The following is a 19,925-nucleotide window of genomic DNA, read 5'->3' as shown; positions in this document are numbered from 1 at the left end:
CATTTGCGTGCTAGAGGGTGGAAATTAATCCCACAAAAATTTAGGTGCCTTCTATCCCAGGGAAATTTCTAGGGATCCAGTGGTACAGGGCATGTCAAGATACTCCTTCTAAAGTGAAGGAAAAGTTATTGCATCCAGCCCCTCCCACAACTAAAAAGTAGGCACAACACTTAGTTGGCCTCTTTGGATTTTGGAGGCAACATATTCCTCATTTGGGTGTGCTACTCCAGCCTATTTATCAAGCGACTCAAAAAACTGCTAGTTTTGAGTGGAGCCCAGAACAAGAGAAGGCTGTGCAACAGGTTCAAGCTGCTGTGCAAGCCATTCTGCCCCTTGGGCCATATGATCTGGTTGATCCAATGGTGCTTGAAGTGTCAGTGGCAGATAGAGATGCTATCTGGAATCTTTGGCAGGCCCCTATTGGTGACTCATGGCGCAGACCCTTAGGATTTTGGAGCAATGCCCTGCCATCCTCTGCAGAAAACTACTCTTCTTTTGAGAAACAGCTTTTGACTTGTTACTGGGCCTTAGTAGAGACTGAATGCTTAACCATGGGATGCCAAGTCACCTTGCAGCCTGAGATGTCTATCATGAACTGGGTGTTGTCTGACCCACAGAGTCATAAAGTTGGACATGCACAACAGCGCCCCATCATTAAATGGAAGTGGTATATACAAAATTGGGCCTGAAGGCACAAGTTAGTTGCATGAGGAAGCATCCAAATTCCCACCGTCTCCACTCCTGTCACATTACCTTTTATCTCCCAGTCTGCACCTATGGACTCATGGGGAGTTCTTTATGATCAGCTGACTGAGGAAGAGACAACTCGTGCCTGGTGTACAGACGATTCTGTGTGATATGCAGGCACAACTTGAAAGTGACAGTGGCAGCACTACAACCCTTTTCTGGGACCTACCTGAAGGACAGTAAACCAAACCAAACCCATTACCATTGAGTCGATTCTGACTCATAGCGACCCTATAGGACAGATTAGAACTGCCCCATAGAGTTTCCAAGGAGCACCCGGTGGATTCAAACTGCCAACCTTTTGGCTAGCAGCTATAGCAAGCACTTAACTACTATACCACCAGGACTTCCTGAAGGACAGTGTTGAAGGGAAATCCTCCCAATGGGCAGAACTTTGAGTAGTCCACCTGGTTGTTTACTTTGCTTAGGAGGAGAAATGGCCAGGTGTGTGACTCTATACTGATTCATGGGCTGTGGTCAATGGTTTGGCTGGATGGTCAGGGACTTGGAAGGAACATGATTGGAAAAAGAGACAAGGGGGTATGGGGAAGAGGTATGTGGACAGACCTCTCTGAATGGGCCAAAGAAGTGAAGATATTTGTGCCCCACGTGAATACTCAGCAAAGGGTAACCTCAGCAGAGGAGAATTTTAACATTCAAGTGGATAGGATGACATGTTCTAGGGAACCAGGTCACCCTCTTTCCCCAGCTACTCCAGTCATTGCTCAAAGGGCTCATGAACAAAGTGGCCATGGTGACAGGGATAGAGGTTATACATGGGCTCACCAACATGAACTTCTACTCACCAAGGCCAACGTGGCTACAGCCACTGCTGAGTGCTCAACTGACCAGCAGCAGAGATCAACACTGAGTCCCTGATACAGTACCATCCCTCTAGGTGAACAGCCAGCAACCTGGTGGCAAGTAGATTACATTGGACCACTTCCATCACGGAAAGGGCAGTGTTTTGTTCTTACTGGAACAGACACTCTGGATATGGATTTGCCTACACCTGCATGTAATGCTTCTGCCAAAACTACCGTTTGTGGACTTATAGAATGCCATATCCACCATTGTGGTATCCCACATAGCATCATCTTGGATAAAGGGACCACTTCCACATGGAAAGGCCAGCGTTTTGTTCTTACTGCAACAGACACTCCGGATATGGATTTGCCTGTCCTGCATGTAACGCTTCTGCCAAAACTACCATCTGTGGACTTACAAAATGTCTTATCGCCGTCATGGTATCCCACACAACATCGTCTTGGATAAAGGGACTCACTGCACAGCAAATGAAGTGCAGCAATGGGTTCATGTGCATGGAATTAACTGGTCTTACCGTGTTCCCATCATCCTGAAGCAGCAGATATGACAGAATGATGGACTGGCCTTCTGCAAACAAAATTATGGTGCCAGCTAGGTTGCAATACCTTGCAGGGTTAGGGCAATGTTCTCCAGGAGGCTGTATATGCTCTAAACCAGCATCCAATATGTGATGCTGTCTCTCCCATAGCCAGGATTCATAGGTCTAGGAATCAAGGGATGGAAATGGGAGTGGCACCACTCATTATTAACCCTAGTGACCCATCTGCAAGATTTTTGATTCCTGTCCCCACAAACTTATTCTCTGTGGGTCTAGAGGTCTTAGTTCCAAAGGAAGGAGTGCTCTCACTTAGAGACACGGCACAGATTCCACTGACCTGGAAGCTAATAATGCCACCTGGCCACTTTGGGTTCCTTATGCCTCTGGATCAATAGGCAAAGAAAGGAGCTACTATACTGGCTGGTGCAACTGATCCTGTTTTAAAAAAAAAAAAAAAGATCCTGTTTAGCAAGAGAAAATTGGATTGATATTACACAGTGGAGGTAAAGAATAGTATGTCTGGAATGCAGGAGATCCCTTAGGACATCTCTTAGTCCTAAGGGATCTCCTGCATTCCAGACATACTATTCTTTACCTCCAACCCAATTCCAACATGACTACTAATGGTCCAGACCCTTCAGGAATGAAGGTCTGGGTTACCTCACCAGGCAGAGAACCATGATCAGCTGAGGTGCTTGCTGAGGGCAAAGGGAACATGGAATGGGTAGTGAAAGAGGGTAGTTCTAAATAGCAGTTATGGCTGGCCACGTAACCAGTTGCAGAAACAAGGACTGTAATTGCTATGAGTACTTCTGCTTTGTGTGTGTGCATCAAATATTTTTTGTCTTCTTCACTTATAAAATATAAGGTGTAAACAGGGCTAGTGTATTCTTTGTTGTATGTGTGTTCATCGTATCATGTTAGGCACAAGTACAACTTCACAATTCGCTTTTATTCAGAGATTATGTATGGTTTAAGGAGATGTGCACAAATGCCAATTTGACAACGGGTGGATTGTGTTGGTTAAGGTTGTGTGTCAACTTGGCTGGGCCATGATTCTCAGTGGTTGGGCAGTCATATGATATTGTGACCACTTCCATAATGAGGTTTGATATAATGTGATCACCTCCATGATGGCATCTACTGTGAGTAGCCAATACGTTGAAAGGGAGTTTCCTTGGGTGTGTGGCCTGCACCAAATACAAGCAGACATTCTGGCAATGCTTGTGGGCATTTTCTTGTGCTGGATCCTGCAGTTGGCTCCCGTTCACCTGACCTATACTTGCTGGGACTTGAGTTAGCAGCTTACCTGCAGTCTTGCTTGTCAGTCTCGGGATTCATCAATCTTTGCAGCCTATGAGCAAGAGCCCTGCTCTCTGACCTGCCAATCTTGGGTTTGCCAGCCCCTGCAGCTATGTGAATCAGGAGAAGCCTCTCCCTTGACCCACGGACTTGGGACATTTTGGCCTCTACAACCACGTGGGCCATTTCCTTGATATAAATCGCTCTTCTATAGGTATATATACAAATCTTTATAAGTATATAATGTAAATATATATGTAAATCTCTCTCTTTTTATGTGTATATATACATATGCTTTACTGGTTTTGCTTCTCCAAAAGAGTCCAGTCTAAGACAGCATCTTACTCTCAAATGGTTCAGAAAAAAAATCATATGTACAAATTGAAAGAGAAAATGATAAAGCAAACGTTAAAAACTGGTAAGGGTAATTAGGAGTTGTTTGTACTATTCTTTTAAACTTACTGTAAATATGAAGTTATTTCAAAAAAAAAAGATGACGCTGGATTCAGAGAAGGGGCAAGATCAGAATCAGAGAGATCAGTCAGGGGACTTTTGCAGGTATATCTGTAAAAGATGATAATGACTACAGCAGAAATGAAGAGCTACGACTAGGTTCTAGAGCTATTTAGTAGGTGAAAATAATAAGGCTTAGCAACAGACTGGATATGGGGGTTAGAGTGAGGGGGCATATCTAGGTTAACTCCCAGTTTTCTGGCTTTTGTAACAGGATTCTGTTCTGTAAGACAGGGAACTGCGGGGGTCTAGGAGGGTCTGCTTACCTCTCCTGGACCAAGCCTGAAGATGAATTCAGTTTTAGGCATGTCAAGTTTCGAAGTACCTTTAAAGGCAAAACTTAAGAGGGAAACTGAGTAGGTATTTTGGAGATATAAATCTGGAATTCAGAAGAGAATTATTAGCTAAAGATACTCCTTTTTAAGTTATTATTTAAATAGTTATTGAAGCTATAAGCATTTATTAAAATCCTTGATAGAGACTGTGATAGCCAAATACTGAACTTGAAAAATCCTAATACATGATGGCTAGTTAGAAGACGATGAATCTGTAAAGTAGATAGAAAAGATACAATCAGAGAACTAAGATGTAAAGTAGATAGAAAAGATAGAATCAGAGAAGTAAGAGGAAACACCAGGAATGTATCCTCAGAAAAGCCAGTACTGCTGGATGATCAAGTATTTGAGGACTGACAAATGCAAGTCATATTTAATGACATGGAAGTCATCTGTGACCTCAGTGAGGGCTGCTCTGGTGGTGTGGTATGAGCAGAATGCTGATTAGAGACAGCTTAGAAATGCTGAAAGAGAAAGAAGGGTTGAGAGAGGGTTAAAAATGTGCGTGTGTGTATTTTAGAATTTTAAGTTAGAAGTGATTGAGTATATTTAAATGGGAAGGGGTGAGACAAGATGGAAAGGCTCAAAATAAAGAAAAATTATAACTGATAGTGGTAGGACTCTGATCAGATGGGAAGGGATAGGATCCAGAGCAAGATAAAAGGATTCATTCATATAACACGCTACCACAGGCTAATAAGTGTTCTAGGTAGGCACTGGGGATACAATGGAGAACAAACAAAATCTCTGCTCTTATAAAACTTATATTTCAATGGAGAAGAAAGATAATAAGTAAACTATCTGTGTATATAACCAAAAGAAAAACCCCGTTGCTGTCAAGTTGATTCTGACTCATAGCAACCCTACAGGACAGAGTAGAACTGCCCCCACAGGGCTTCCAAAGAGCACCTGTTGGATTCGAACTGCCAACCTTCTGGTTAGCAGATGTAGTTCTTAACCACTATGCCACCAGGGTTATACACATGTACATATACATATAACGACAAGTACTACAAAGAAAAAAGTGATAGAGATGCGACAAAGATAAGAATAGAACAATAGAGAAGAACAGAGAATAATATTTTAGATGGGGAGGTCACAGAAGGCCTTGCTGATCAGGTGACACCGAAGCAGAGACTTACGTGTCATGGCGATACATGGAGAAATAATCTTCAAAGTAGAGGAAACAGAGCCTTGAGGCAGTTTTGTTTTAGAAATGCCAAGAGGGCTAGGGCTAGTGTGGATGAGGAGGAATGAACAAGAGAAGGAGTAGTTAGAAATGAGACAGAAATAGCCAGGAGCCAGTTCATGTAGGGCCCTGCCGTAAGACATAGGAATTTAGTCTAAGTGTAATGGGAAACCACTGGAGGGTTAAGACTAGGGGAGTGACTTGAATTTATTTATGTTTCAAAAGGGTCATTTTGCTGCTGGGTGGAGAACAGCCTATGCAAAGATAAGAGCAGACATAGGGAGACCAGTCAGGCGGCTAGTATCATAATCCAGATGATGGTGGTTTAGACTAGGGTGGCAGCAATAGAGGTGAGTGCAGAACCAAAGCATTTGCTGATGGATTGGGTGTACGGTATAAAAAGGAAGAGCTAAGGACATCTTCAAGGTTTCTGGCCTGAGCTGAGGAAGACATTTTTTACACGGAACTATTAGGTTTACCACTCATCCCACTGGTACAACTTCCCTCTGGGAGTAAAACAATGTCAAGGGGAAGGCAGCATGGAAGTAGATTACAGTACTGAGCCAGGGCTGTGAGAACAGAGAAAACAGGCAGAGAAAAGAACGAACAGGAAAGGGAAAACGCGGAGCTCGATCCAATTGAGATTTTGATCACCTAGAAAATCCATCACCTCACAGAGCAAGTCAGGCCCCGCTTTGTGCCCTCATAAAAAAACCCATTTCTGTTGATTTGATTCTGACTCATAGCAACCTATGAAAAAAAAACAAACAAACAAACCCAGTGCTGTCGAGTCGATTCTGACTCATAGCGACCCTACAGGACAGAGCAGAACTGCCCCATACAGTTTCCAAGGAGCGCCTGATGGATTTGAACCGCCAACCTTTTGGTTAGCAGCCGTAGTACTTAACCATTACACCACCAGTAAAAAGGTACCTTTTATTTTCCTTTTCTAGTAATTGTGTCAAGTATGTAGTTGTATTCTTATCACAAGTAGAATTAAATCTTCAACCGTGTAATGGCCTTCTCCCTAAAAGATCGTAAGATCCATGAGAGAAATTACATGTTCACGTTTGTATCCTCTGGTTAAGCAGTGTAGATTCTTAATAAATACCAAGTGAATGAATGTTCTAATCTTTGAGAGGAAACGGACAATAATATCAGGTTATTTTAATTAAAAATAATCTGTAAGGCATTTTTGTTAAGAAATGTCTGTGATGCCTAGAGCTCCTGAATGATGCAGATAAATTATTTTTATTCTTTTGCATAATATGTATAAAACCAAAACCAAAACCAAACCCAGTATAAAATGGTAAAAATATTATTAAGTGTTGGGTATAATTTTAACTGAATTCCATCAGCTTTGGATAAAATGTAATCTAGACTTATCTCTGACCTTTTCCCTACCAAATTATTATTTCCCTAAGAATCAATGGTTGATTTTAATAATTTTTCTAGGTAATTCACAGGGTTATCACTATGAATAATCATTGCATAAAGTGATGCCTTCAGGAGTGACTTAGCTATATTAGATGGTTAACTCAGCTTGCTATGCTTCTGAGCTCTTAAATCTGCTTTAGATAACTTTTCTATCTCCTCTCTTGTACATATCGCTTTTTCCTACTGTGACTGTATCTGCTTCTAAAAGTTAACCACTTCTCTTTTAAACTGCTGCTTTTAAATAGCAGCAAGCTATGGAACCAATTCATAAGACAATGGTTTAGTAAGAGTAAACAGTGCTGATTTTGGGCCTGGAATAATCTACTTGTTCTAAGACATGGTCTTTGGCTACATCTATGATTCTACATCTGAAGTCAACTAGTACAAAAATACTGCAAAGATAACTAAAAGAAGTGTCAGACTCTATGATGTTAAGTCTCTGCAAAGGCAGTTAAATGATTCTAAAATTCAATTCTTGGGCTCATCAGTTGACCATTTATTAGCCCTTATATGAATTAGCAAGAAAAATGAAATATATATGACCTCACACTGAGCAGTTGCAGGAACACTTTACAGCAACCTAGAATAAGTTATAATAAAGAAGTCAGTAAATCAACAGAATACTTTCCACCAACCCAGCCAAAGGAAACTATTTTGATAAAGAATATTTTTAAGAGAACAAAGTATACTATGACAACATTCAAGGTACTGGTAATCTTTATACTAATAGGTATCATTTTCAAAAAACTAAAGCTCATTTTGTCTTGGGATGCATCAGTACATACCTTTGAACAAGTGGCAAGGGAAGGAAATTGAGGGTGGAAGTCATGTCCAGTCCACAGTCCAACATAATCGTGGTTGATTTGAATTTGAGTATATTGCATGGTAAGGTTGGGTGCCCTGACAGGCAATACTGAAAAAAAATCAAATCGCTTTTTTCAATAATCAATTACAGACAAAGCTTAAAAAGTAATTTAAGTAAAAGTGATAATCTTCTCTCATAAGAACAGTGTGTAAGTTCAGGTAACTTTCTATGGCTTCCTCCCTTTTACTGCTCCCTAATAGTTTAAAATACTCAAAAGTCTCAGATCACACCCAACTCTTCGTAGAAGTAATTCTTCTGAGATGTAATTAAACAGCCTGAAACTGAAGTCAAGTATTTGATGAATGACTTTGGTTCTGAAAGACAGTATAAAATTATTTAGAGCACAGTTTATTTATTTTTTATGCCTTTTTAAACTGTGGTAAAGGTACAGGTAACAAAACATTTGTCATTTCAACAATCTGTATGTGTACAGCTCAGTGCCATTAGTTATGTTTATCAAGTTGTTCAACCATCATTCTTAACTGTTTCCGAATTTTCACATTACCCTTAACAGAAGTTCAGTGTCCCCTAGGCATTGTGTCTTCCTTTTCTTCTCCCTCCACTCCACCCTGGTAACCAGTAATAAACTTTGATTAGAGCAGGGGTTTTGGGATAAGATTGCCTGAGCCCAGACTCTGGTCCTGCAAGTTATTAATGTATGATTTTGGGAAAGTTACCTAACTTTGCGAAGACTCAGATCCCTCATCTGTAAGATGTAATAATAAAACCTTCCCTCACAGAGCTGTTGTGAGGACTAAATGGATTAATACAGTGCCTGTATCTACTTATCGTTGGTTGGTGCAGTTACAGAATCATTAAGGGTCTAGAGAGGTCACCTATGTTTGGCAGGGATAATGTAAAGGATTTTACAGAAATTATATTCTATAGTGGCATTCACTAATGAAGAACTAGACATCAGGATTAGAGGAAAACTCATTAACAACCTGCGTTATGCAAATGACATAACCTTGCTTATTAAAAGTGAACAGGACTTGGAGCACTTACTAATGAAGACCAAAGATCACAGCCTTCAGTATAGATTATACCTCAACATAAAGAAAACAAAAATTCTCACAAGTGGACCAACAAGCAACATCATAATAAACAGAGAAAAGATTGAGGTTGTCAAGGATTTTATTTTACTTGGATCTACAGTCAACACTCATGGAAACAGCAGTCAAGAAATGAACAGACACTCTTGGATCAAGTAGACACATAAGACTATGCGTGCCGCTCCTGTCTGGAGGGGAGGTGTGAAGGCTGAGAGGGACAGAAGCTGGCTGAATGGACACGGAAACACAGGGTGGAGAGAAGGAATGTGCTGTCTCATTAGAGGAAGAGCAACTAGGAGTATATAGCAAGGTGTACATAAGGCTTCGTATGAGAAACTGACTTGATTTGTTTCACTTAAAGCACAATAAAAAAGAAAAGAGATCAACAGACGTATTGCATTGGGCAAATCTGCTGCAAAGGACCTCTTTAAAGTGTTGAAAAGCAAAGGTGTCACCTTGAAGACTAAGGTGCACCTGGACCTAAGCCATGGTATTTTCAACTGCATCTTATGCATGCGAAAGCTAGACAATGAATAAGGAAGACCGAAGAAAAATTAATGCCTTTGAGTGAACAAATCTGTTTTGGAACTACAACCAGAATGTTCCTTAGAAGCAAGGATGGTGAGAGTGCATCTTACATACTTTGGATACGTTATTAGGAGGGATCAGACCCTGGAGAAGGACACGTGCTTAGTAGAGTACAGAGTCAGCAAAAAAGAAGACGACCCTCAATGAGATGGACTGACACAGTGGCTGCAACAATGGGCTTAGGAATAACAACAATTGTGAGCATGGTGAAGGACCGGGCAGTGTTTCATTCTGTAGTACACAGGGTTGCTATGAGTCAGAGGTGACTCAGCGGCACCTAACAACAACAACAACGATGACGGTGAAAAAATGGAACTACTGAAGAGAGACATCCTAGGCATTAGTAACCTGAAATGGACTGATATTGACCATTTTAAATTGTACAATTATCAGGTATACTATTCTGGGAATGACAAATTGAAGATGAACGGGGTTGCGTTCACTGTCAAAAAGAAGGTTTCAAGATCTGCCCTCAAATACAATGCTGTGAGTGACAGGATAATATCCATATGGCTACACGGAAGGTCAGTTACTACAACTATTATTTAAGTTTACGCAGAAACCACTAATGCCAAAAGTGAAGAAATTGAAGGTTTTTAACAACTTCTGCAGTCTGAAATTCATCAAACATGCAATAAAGATTTATTGATCCTTTCTGGTGATTGGAATGTTAAAGTTGGAAACAAAGAAGAAGGATCAGTAGTTAGAAAATATGACCCCGCTGAAAGAAATGATACCAGAGACTGCATGATAAAATTACACAAGACTAATGATCTATTTGTTGTAAACACCTTTTTTCAACAACATAATTGGTGACTACCCAAGTGGACCTTGTGAGATGGAATATATAGGAATCATATCAATTACATGTGTGGAAAGAGATGATGAAGAAGCTCAATATTATCTGTCAGAACAAGGCCAGGGGCCGACTGCGGGACAGTTCACTGATTCCTCACATGCAAGTTCAAGATGAAGTTGAAAAAAATTAAAATAAGTCCACGAGACCCAAAGTATGACCTTGAGTATATCGCACCTTAATTTAGAGAGTATCTCAAAAAGAGATGTGACGCACTGAACACTAATGACAGAAGACCAGACAAACTGTGGAATGACATGAAGGGCATCAGACATGGAGAAAGCAAAAGGTCATTAAAAAGACAGGAAAGAAGAAAAGACCAAAACGGATGTCAGAAGAGACTCTGAAACTTGCTCCTGAACATAGAGTAGCTAAAGTGAACGCAAGATGTGATGATAAAAGGGCTGAACAGAGGCGGAGCCAAGAGGGTGGAATAGACAGACGCTTCCAGTGAGCCCCCTTTACAAAAAAGACCCGAAAAAACAAGTGAAACGAGTATTTTTGTGATAAGCTGGGAACCCCTGAGCATCAAAGGCAAGCTTAGGCAACGAATTGAGGGGCAGGGAGACTGTTCAGAATTGGAGAGGAGTTACCGGACCAGAATCACGGGGAGCACTCAGGCATCATTCCTGGAGTGCCGGAGGCAGCAGGTTGGTACTAGTGTTAGGCCGCAGTTTCCTTAGGGAGAAGCAGCCAGCCACACAGCCTACTCACACCTCTGGAACCTGAGAAGAACGGCGCTCTCGGCAAAGGCTAAGTACTTGTGTATATTTTGCCATGCACTGCCCCACCCCCAAGCCGACTTCAGTGGCTGATTTCCAGGGCCTGAGATAAACCCTGGTGATCACCTAGAGCCATCCTCCCGGCCTTGGGAAAGGAGAAAATTTGCAACTGGGGGGGAAAAGATAATTTGCTAGCTCCATTAACCAGGGGAGCTCATGACAGAAGTAGCTCCTGTCCAGGCATAAACTGTCTGTGGACCTTGAGTACCTTTCCCTTCTGCAAGGGCCTATTTCAGGAGAACAGGCCCTTGTTTGCAAGCTCCAACCATTTCAGCTGTTCAGTGGAGAGGTGGGTGTTCGACGTTTGACACTGCTTTGCCTATTAAACAAGTCCTCACCTACCCACATCAGGGACCTAAGGACTGGTAGCTCCATTCGGGTCACCCAGCCACCTGCGACAGGGGTCCAAAGATAACTGGTACCTTCCAGTCCTTACAACCAAAAACTTTGGGTGCCCATGGTCCCTCTGCAGAACCCACCTGCAAGCACGCTCTAGGGAACAGAGATGCATTTTCCTCAGAGACACTTGGGGTTGGTTCTCAGCCCCCTGCGTTGTTCGGAGCATGACCCCCTGCTGCAATCAGATATCGGTATATACATCAATCACCCCTGCCCCTCTAAGACTGTAGGACAGAGCCTGTACCACACACTTGATGATTAGCTACCTGGAAACCTGAGCTGAATTCACACAAGAAAACTGAAAGGACTCCTAGACTGATATACCTAATAACAGCTCTAGCCAGCTGGGGACAGGACACCAGAGCTCCAAAGGTGAAAATAATCAAGCTAGCTCACTCAAGCAACCCATAGGGGTATACCAAAACAAAACAAAGCAAGCAGCTACAACACAGTAAGCAAGCATAAACTAATACAATAACTTACAGATGGCTCAGAGACAACAGTCAATATCAAGCCACATAAAGAAACAGACCATGATCATCTCAACAGGCTCTCAAAACAAAAAAATCCAGGGATCTTCTAGATGAAAGTGCATTCCTGGAATTACCAGATGCAGAATACAAAAGTTTAATATACACAACCCTTCAAGACATCAGGAAGGAAATAAGGAAATACGCAGAACAAGGCAAGGAACGTACAGATAAAGCAACTGAAGAAATTAGAAAGATTATTCAGGAACATAATGAAAAGTTTAATAAGCTGAGAATCCAGACATAAATCCATCCACATATGAGCAGTTGATATTTGACAAAGGCCCCAAACAGTTAAATGGGGGAAAAGACAGTCTTTTTAACAAATGGTGCTGGCATAACTGGATATCCACTTGCAAAAAAATGAAACAAGACCCATACCTCACTCATGCACAAAAACTAACTCAAAATGGATCAAAGACCTAAATATAAAATCTAAAATGATAAAGATCATGGAAGAAAAAATAGGGACAACATTAGGAGCCCTGATACATGGCATAAACAGTATAGAAAATATTATAAAGAATGTAGAAGAAAAATTAGATAATTGGAAGCTCCTAAAAATCAAACACTTATGCTCATCCAAAGACTTCACCAAAAGAATAAAAAGACTACCTACAGGCTGGGAAAATTTTTTAGCTATGACGTTTCTGATCAGTGCCTGATCTCTAAAATGTACATGATACTGCAAAACCTCAACTGCAAAAAGACAAATAACCCAATTAAAAAATGGGCAAAAGATATGAATAGACACTTCACAAAAGAAGTCATTCAGGTAGTTAACAGATATATGAGGAAATGTTCACGATCATTAGCCATTAGAGAAATGCAGATCAAAACTAGAATGAGATTTCATCTCACTCCAACAAGGCTGGCATTAATCCAAAAAACACAAAATAAGAAATGTTGGAGAGGCTGTGGAGAGACTGGAACACTTCTACGCTGCTGGTGGGAATGTCAAATGGTACAACTACTTTGGAAATTGATTTGGCGCTTCCTTAAAAAGTTAGAAATAGAACTACCATACGATCCAGCAATCCCACTCCTTGGAATATATCCTAGAGAAACAAGAGCCTTTACATGAACAGATATATGCACACTCATGTTTACTGCAGCACTGTTTACAATAGCAAAAACACAGAAGCAACCAAGGTGCCCATCAATGGATGAACGGATAAATAAATGATGGTATATTCACACAATGGAATACAACGCATCGATAAAGAACAGTGAGGAATCTGTGAAACATTTCATAACATGGAGGAACCTGGAAGGCATTCTGCTGAGTGAAATTAGTCAGTTGCAAAAGGACAAATAGTGTATAAGACCACTATTGTAAGAAATTGAGAAATAGTTTAAACCGAGAAGAAAACATTCTTTTGTGGTTATGAGAGGGTGGACGGAGGGAGGGTGGGAGAGGGCTATTCGCTAATTACATAGTAGATAAGAACTATTTTAGGTGAAGGGAAAGGCAGCACACAATACAGGGGAGGTCAGCACAATTGGACTAAACCAAAAGCAAAGAAGTTTCCTGAATAAACTGAATGCTTCGAAGGCCAGCGTAGCAGGGGCAGGGGTCTGGAGACCATGGTTTCAGGGGACATCTAAGTCAATTGGCATAATAAAATCTATTAAGAACACATTCTGCATCCCACTTTGAAGAGCGGCGTCTGGGGTCTTAAACACTAGCAAGCAGCCATCTAAGATGCATCAATTGGTCTCAACCCACCTGGATCAAAGGAGAATGAAGAACACCAAGGACACAAGGTGATTACGAGCCCAAGAGACAGAAAGGGCCACATGAACCAGAGACTTACATCATCTTGAGACCAGAAGAACTAGATTTTGCCTGGCTACAACCGATGACTGCCCTGACAGGGAACACAACAGAGAACCCCTGAGGGAGCAGGAGAGCAGTAGGATGCAGACCCCAAATTCTCATACGAGCAGACTTAATGGTCTGACTGAGACTAGAAGGACCCCAGTGGTCATGGCTCCCAGACCTTCTGTTAGCCCAGGACAGGAACCATTCCCGAAGCCAACTCTTCAGACATGGATTGGACTGGACAATGGGTTGGAGAGGGATGCTGGTGAGGAGTGAGTTTTTTAGATCAGGTGGACACATGAGACTATGTTGGCATCTCCTGCCTGGAGGGGAGATGAGAGGGTAGAGGGCGTTAGATGCTGGCAAAGAGGACACAAAAAGAGAGAGTAGAGGGAGAGAGCAGGCTGTCTCATTAGGGGGAGAGTAATTGGGAGTGTGTAGCAAGGTGTATATGGGTTTTAGTGTGAGAGACTGACTTGATTTGTAATATTTCACTTAAAACACAATAGAAGCTATATATATATATATAAGGTAAAACCATGACCCAGATGACTTCCTTGAAGATGCTACCAAACGTTCAGAGAAGAGCTTACGCCAGTACTACTCAAACTATTTCAGAACACAGAGAAGGAGGAAATACTTCTAAATTCATTTTATGAAGCCATGCCCTTAGACCAAAACTAGGCAAGGACACCACAAAAACAGAAAATTACAGAGCAATATCTCTTATGAATACAGATGCAAAAACTCTTAAAAAAAATTCTAGGAAAAAGAATTCAGCATCATACCAAAAAAAGAATACACCATGACCAAGCAGGATTCATATCAGGTACGCAAGGATGGGTCAACATTAGAAAATCAATGTGATCCACCATGTAAATAAAAGGAAAGAAAAGAATCACACGATCATCTCAATCGACCCAGAAAAGGCATTCAACAAAGTCCAACACCCATTCCTGATAAAAAGTCTCAATAAAATAGATATAGAAGAGAAATTTGTCAACATAATAAACAGCATCTACGCAAAACCAACGGAAGCCCTGGTGGCGTAGTGATTAAGTGCTACGGCTGTTAATCAAAGGGTCCGCAGTTAGACTCCCCCAGGTGCTCCTTGGAAACTCTATGGGGCAGTTCTACTCTGTCCCGTAGGGTTGCTGTGAGTCGGAATCGACGCGATGGCACTGGGTCTGGTTTTGGTTTTTATGCAAAACCAATGGCCAATAACATTATTAATGGAGACAGGCTGAAAACATTCCCCTTGAGAACAGGAACGAGACAAGGATGTCCTTTATCACCCCTCTTATTTAACATTGTGCTGGAAGTTCTAGCTAGAGCAACAATGCAAGAAAAAGAAATAAGGGGCAGTGAAATCGGTAATGAAGAAGTTAAACTGTTTCTATTTGTGGATGATGTGATACTATACATAGAAAACCCAAAAGACTCCAAGAGAAAACTACCGGAACTAATAGAAAGATTCAGCAGAGTTGCTGGATACAAGATAGACGTACAAAAATAAGTTGGATTCCTGTACACCAATAAAGTGAACATCAAAAACGAAATCACGAAAACAATACCATTTATGATATTCCCTAAAAAAGTAAAATACTTAGGAATAAATCTAACCAGGGATGTAAAGGACTTATACAAGGAAAACTACAAAACTACTACAAGAAACCTAAAGAGATCTAGATAAATGGAAACACATACCATGTTCATGGATAGGTTAGGCTGAACATTGTGAAAATGACAATTCTACCCAAGTGATTTACAAATACAATGCAATCCCAATCCAAATACCAAGAACATTCTTTAAAGAGATGAAAAACTTATCGTTAACTTTACTTGGAAAGGGAAGAAGCCCCGGATAAGTAAAGCACTACTGAAGAATAAAGTAGGAGGATTCGTACTACCTGACCTCAGAACCTGCTATATAGCCATGGTATTCAAAACAGCCTGATACTGGTACAATGACAGATACATTGACCAATGGAACAGAATTGAGAACCCAGATGTAAATCCATCCACCTATGGTCAGCTGATCTTTGACAAGGGCCCAAAGTCCATCGAATGGGGAAAAGACAGTCTTTTTTACAAATGGTGCTGGCAGAACCGGATGTCCACCTGTAAAAATAAGAAACAGGACCCATACCTCACACCATATACAAAAACTAATTTAAAATGGATCAAAGACCTAAATAGAAAGCCAAAAACTATGACGTGCATAGGAGAAAACATAGGGTCTACGCTAGAGGCCCTAATAAATGACATTAATAGGATATAAAGCACAACCAACAACACACAAACTTCAGAAGATAAGCCACATAATTTTGATCTTCTAAAAATTAAACACTTATGGTCATCAAATGACTTCACCAAAAGAGATAACAGAGAACCTACAGATTGGGAAAAAATTTTCGGCTATTACAATTCAGACAAAGGTCTAATCTCTAAAACCTAGAAGAAAATCCAACACCTCTACAACAAAAAGACAATAATCCAATTAAAAAATGGGCAAAGGAAATGAACAGATACTTTAACAAGGAGGCCATTCAAGTGGGCAAGAGACATATGAGGAAATGCTCATGATCACTTGCCACAGAGAAATGCAAATCAAAATCAGAATAAGATACCATCTCACCCCAGAATTACTGGCACAAATCAAAAAAATAGGAAATAACAAATGTTGGAGAGACTTTGGGGAGATTGGAACTCTTATGCACTGCTGGTGGGAATACAAAACGATATAGCACTTCCTTAGAAAGTTAGAAACAGAAATATCATATGATCCTGTATTCCCACTCCTAGGAATGTATCCTAGAGAAATAAGAGTCGTTACACGAATAGACACATGTACACCCATGTTCACACTGAAGCATTGTTCACAATGGCAAAAAAATGGGAACATAGATGTCCATCAACAGATGAATGGATAAACAAACTGTGGTACATACAGTGGAGTATTACGCAATGATAAAGAAATGATGAATCTGTGAAGCATCTCATAATAGGGTTGAATCTGGAGCGCATTATGCTGCGTGAAATAAAAACCAAAAAAACCAAACCCAGTGCCGTCAAGTCGATTCCGACTCATGGCGACTCTATAGGACAGTGTAGAACTGCCCCATAGAGTTTCCAAGGAACGCCTGGTGGATTCAAACTGCAGACCCTTTGGTTAACAGCCGTAGCACTTAACCACTACGCCACCAGGGTTTCCTGAGTGAAATAAGGCAGTCGCAAAAGGACAAATATTGTATGAAACCACTACTGTAAGAACTCATGAAAAGATTTAGACACAAAAACAATCTTTGATGGTTATGAGCGAGGGAAGGGGTGAGGAAGGAAAAACACTAAATAGACATGTAACTTTGGTGAAGGGTAAGACAGTATATGATACTGGGGAAGCCAGCACGGCTTGTACAAGGCAAGGTCATGGAAGCTCACAGACACATTCACACTCCCTGAGGGACTGAATTGCTAGGCTGAGGGCTGTGTGGACCATGGTCTGGGAACATCTAGCTCAAATGGCATAACATAGTTTATAAAGAAAATGTTCTACATTCTATTTTGGTTAGTAGCGTGTGGGGTCTTAAAAGTCTGTGAGCGGCCATCTAGGACACTCCACTGGTCTCACCCCTTCGAAAGCAAGGAAGAACGAAGAAAACTAAAAGATACAAGGGAAAGATTAGTCCAAAGGACTAATGGAGCACACGTACCACATCCTCCACCACACTGAGTCCAGTACAACTAGATGGTGCCCCGCTACCACCAATGACTGCTCTGACAGGGATCACGATAGAGGGTCCCGGATAGAGCTGGAGAAAATGTAGAACAAAACTCTAACTCAAAAAGAAAGACCAGGGTTGCTGGCCTGACAGAGACTGGAGAAACCCTGAGACTATGGACCCCAGACAACCTTTCAGCTCAGTAATGAAGTCACTCCTGAGGTTCACCCTTCAGTGAAAAGATTGGACAGGCCCATAAAACAAAGCAAGACTAAAGGGGCACACCAGCCCAGGGGCAAGGACTAGAAGATAGGAGGGAACAGGAAAGCTGGTAATAGGGAACCCATGTTTGAGAAGGGAGAGTGTTGACATGTTGTGGGTTGTTAACCAATGTCATAAAACAATACGTGTGGTAACTTTAATGAGAAACAAGTTTGTTCTGTAAACCTTCATCTACAATAAAAAAGTCAAAAATAAAAGGAACAACAATATAGACATATAAAAATAAAATGTGTAAGTGGTGCAGAAATGTCAAGCATTATTTCTGGGATGAATTATTTGACAGTTTTTATGGACTGAATTCTGTCCCCTAAAAGATAGGTTGAAATCCTAACCCAGGTACCTGTGAATGTGACCTGCTTCAAAATTAGGTTTTTCTTTTGTTATGTTAACAAGGTCAGAAAGATCTTTGATTTTCAGTCTTTTGGTTGATGATAAAATACTTCTTTGAGAATCTTTGTCATGGAGTGTGAGCACAGAAATTCTAAAACTTGAGGGAAATACCTGGTATATCGTTGGGTAGGGAAGGATTTTCAGATCATGACGCTAAAAGCCATGATCCTAAGAGAAAATACTGATAAAGATGTGATTATCTATATTAAGGATTTCATTTTTCTTGGAGCCACAATCAATGCCCATGGAAGCAGCAGTCAAGAAATCAAAGGATGCATTGCATTGGGCAAATCTAATGCAAAAGAACTCTTTCAAGTGTTAAAAAGCCAAGATGTCTCTTTAAGGACTAAGGTACCTTTAAGGACTAAGGTACGACTGACCCAGCCCAAATTTGTCCTGGAAGAAATATAGCCAGAATGCTCAGAAGAAGTGAGGATCGAGAGACTTCATCTTACATACTTTGGACATGTTATCAAGAAGAACCGGTCTATGGAGAATGACATCATGCTTCGTAGAGTAGAAGATCAGTGAAAAAGAGGAAGATCTTTAACAAGATGGACTGACACAGTGGCTGCAATAATGGGCTCAAGCACAGCAACTATCATGAGGATGGTGTAGGACTGGTCAGTGTTTTGTTCTGTTGTACACAGAGTAGCTTTGATTCGGAACTGACTCAATGGTACCTAACAACATCTATCTTAAAAACTTTTGCATGGCAAAAACTACCACAAACAAGGTAAATTATACACTGGTAAATTTTTATATAACAGAGACAAAGAATTGATATCCTTAATATATAAAGTGCTAATCATGAAGGTGTGAAGACATGGGAACTCTCATTAACTCTTGGTGGGTGAATATGAAAGATTTTCTGAACAACAAGAGTGAATCAAAATTTAAAATGTGCATGTATACTGTTCAACCTAGCAACTGCAGCAAGGAATTTACATTAAGCAAGTAATGAGATAAGTGCAAAAAAAAGCAAGCGTAAAGTATGTTCCCTTCAGCATTATGTGGGACAGCAGGGGTTGGAAACCAAAATGTTCAACAGTAGAATAACTTCACATAATATAAAAAATATATAAACATAATATAAAGCTATAAAAATCTTTAAAATACCCAAATGTTCAAAATAAAAACGCTTGTAAAAGAGACTGTCATCTCTCATTCTATTTATCCCCCTTCGTCATTTTATAATACAGTCCCAAATATTAGCTGCAATTACGGCTAACTGGAATAAATACTGCATTGTGTGGTAACTAAATTCTGGCCAAGAAGACATAAATAAATCAAGTGGTGTGTGCAACTTTGAAAAAGTATTAAAGGAAGGCGACAAGTCTTTCTTTGCCCTTTCCTCCTTCCTGATGACTAGAATAAAGAGATGATGGCCTGAGCTGGTAAAGTCACATTGCATCAGAAGAGAAAAGCTGTAAGTTGTAGATGGTAGAGCAACAAGCTAGCAGGGGAGCCTAGATCCCTAATGATTATGGACTTGACATACCAATCCATGGCTGTGGAGTTGATTCTGACTCATGGCAACCCTACAGGATAGAGTAGAACTGCCTGTACAGTGTCCAGGCTGTAATCTTTACAGAAGCAGACTGCTACATCTTTTTCCTATGGAGTAGCTGGGGAGTTCAAACCTTCAACCTTTCGGTTCATAGCTGAGTGCTTAACCACTGCACCACCAGGGCTCCTTCTTGACATACCAGCTCCAGACTATTTACTCTGGACTTCATTTTTTT

At 40.8% G+C, this 19,925-nt stretch overlaps 1 protein-coding gene across 2 annotated transcripts in view; it reads right to left on the bottom strand.

Annotated features, from left to right (window-relative positions):
• Window positions 1-19,925, bottom strand: part of INTS9 (integrator complex subunit 9) — a 153,932-nt gene that overhangs the window by 120,479 nt on the left and 13,528 nt on the right. For both annotated transcript variants that reach the window (XM_049865687.1, XM_049865688.1), the window contains exon 2: window positions 7,675-7,802. In XM_049865687.1, coding sequence (XP_049721644.1) covers window positions 7,675-7,802 — 128 coding nt within the window. The remainder of the gene's footprint in view (window positions 1-7,674; window positions 7,803-19,925) is intronic.

This window comes from Elephas maximus, chromosome 22 (genome assembly GCF_024166365.1).
Source record: "Elephas maximus indicus isolate mEleMax1 chromosome 22, mEleMax1 primary haplotype, whole genome shotgun sequence".
Classification (NCBI taxonomy): domain Eukaryota; kingdom Metazoa; phylum Chordata; class Mammalia; order Proboscidea; family Elephantidae; genus Elephas; species Elephas maximus.
The sequence above is the reverse complement of the archived record's forward strand: the minus strand, read 5'-3'. Positions and strand labels throughout refer to the sequence as shown.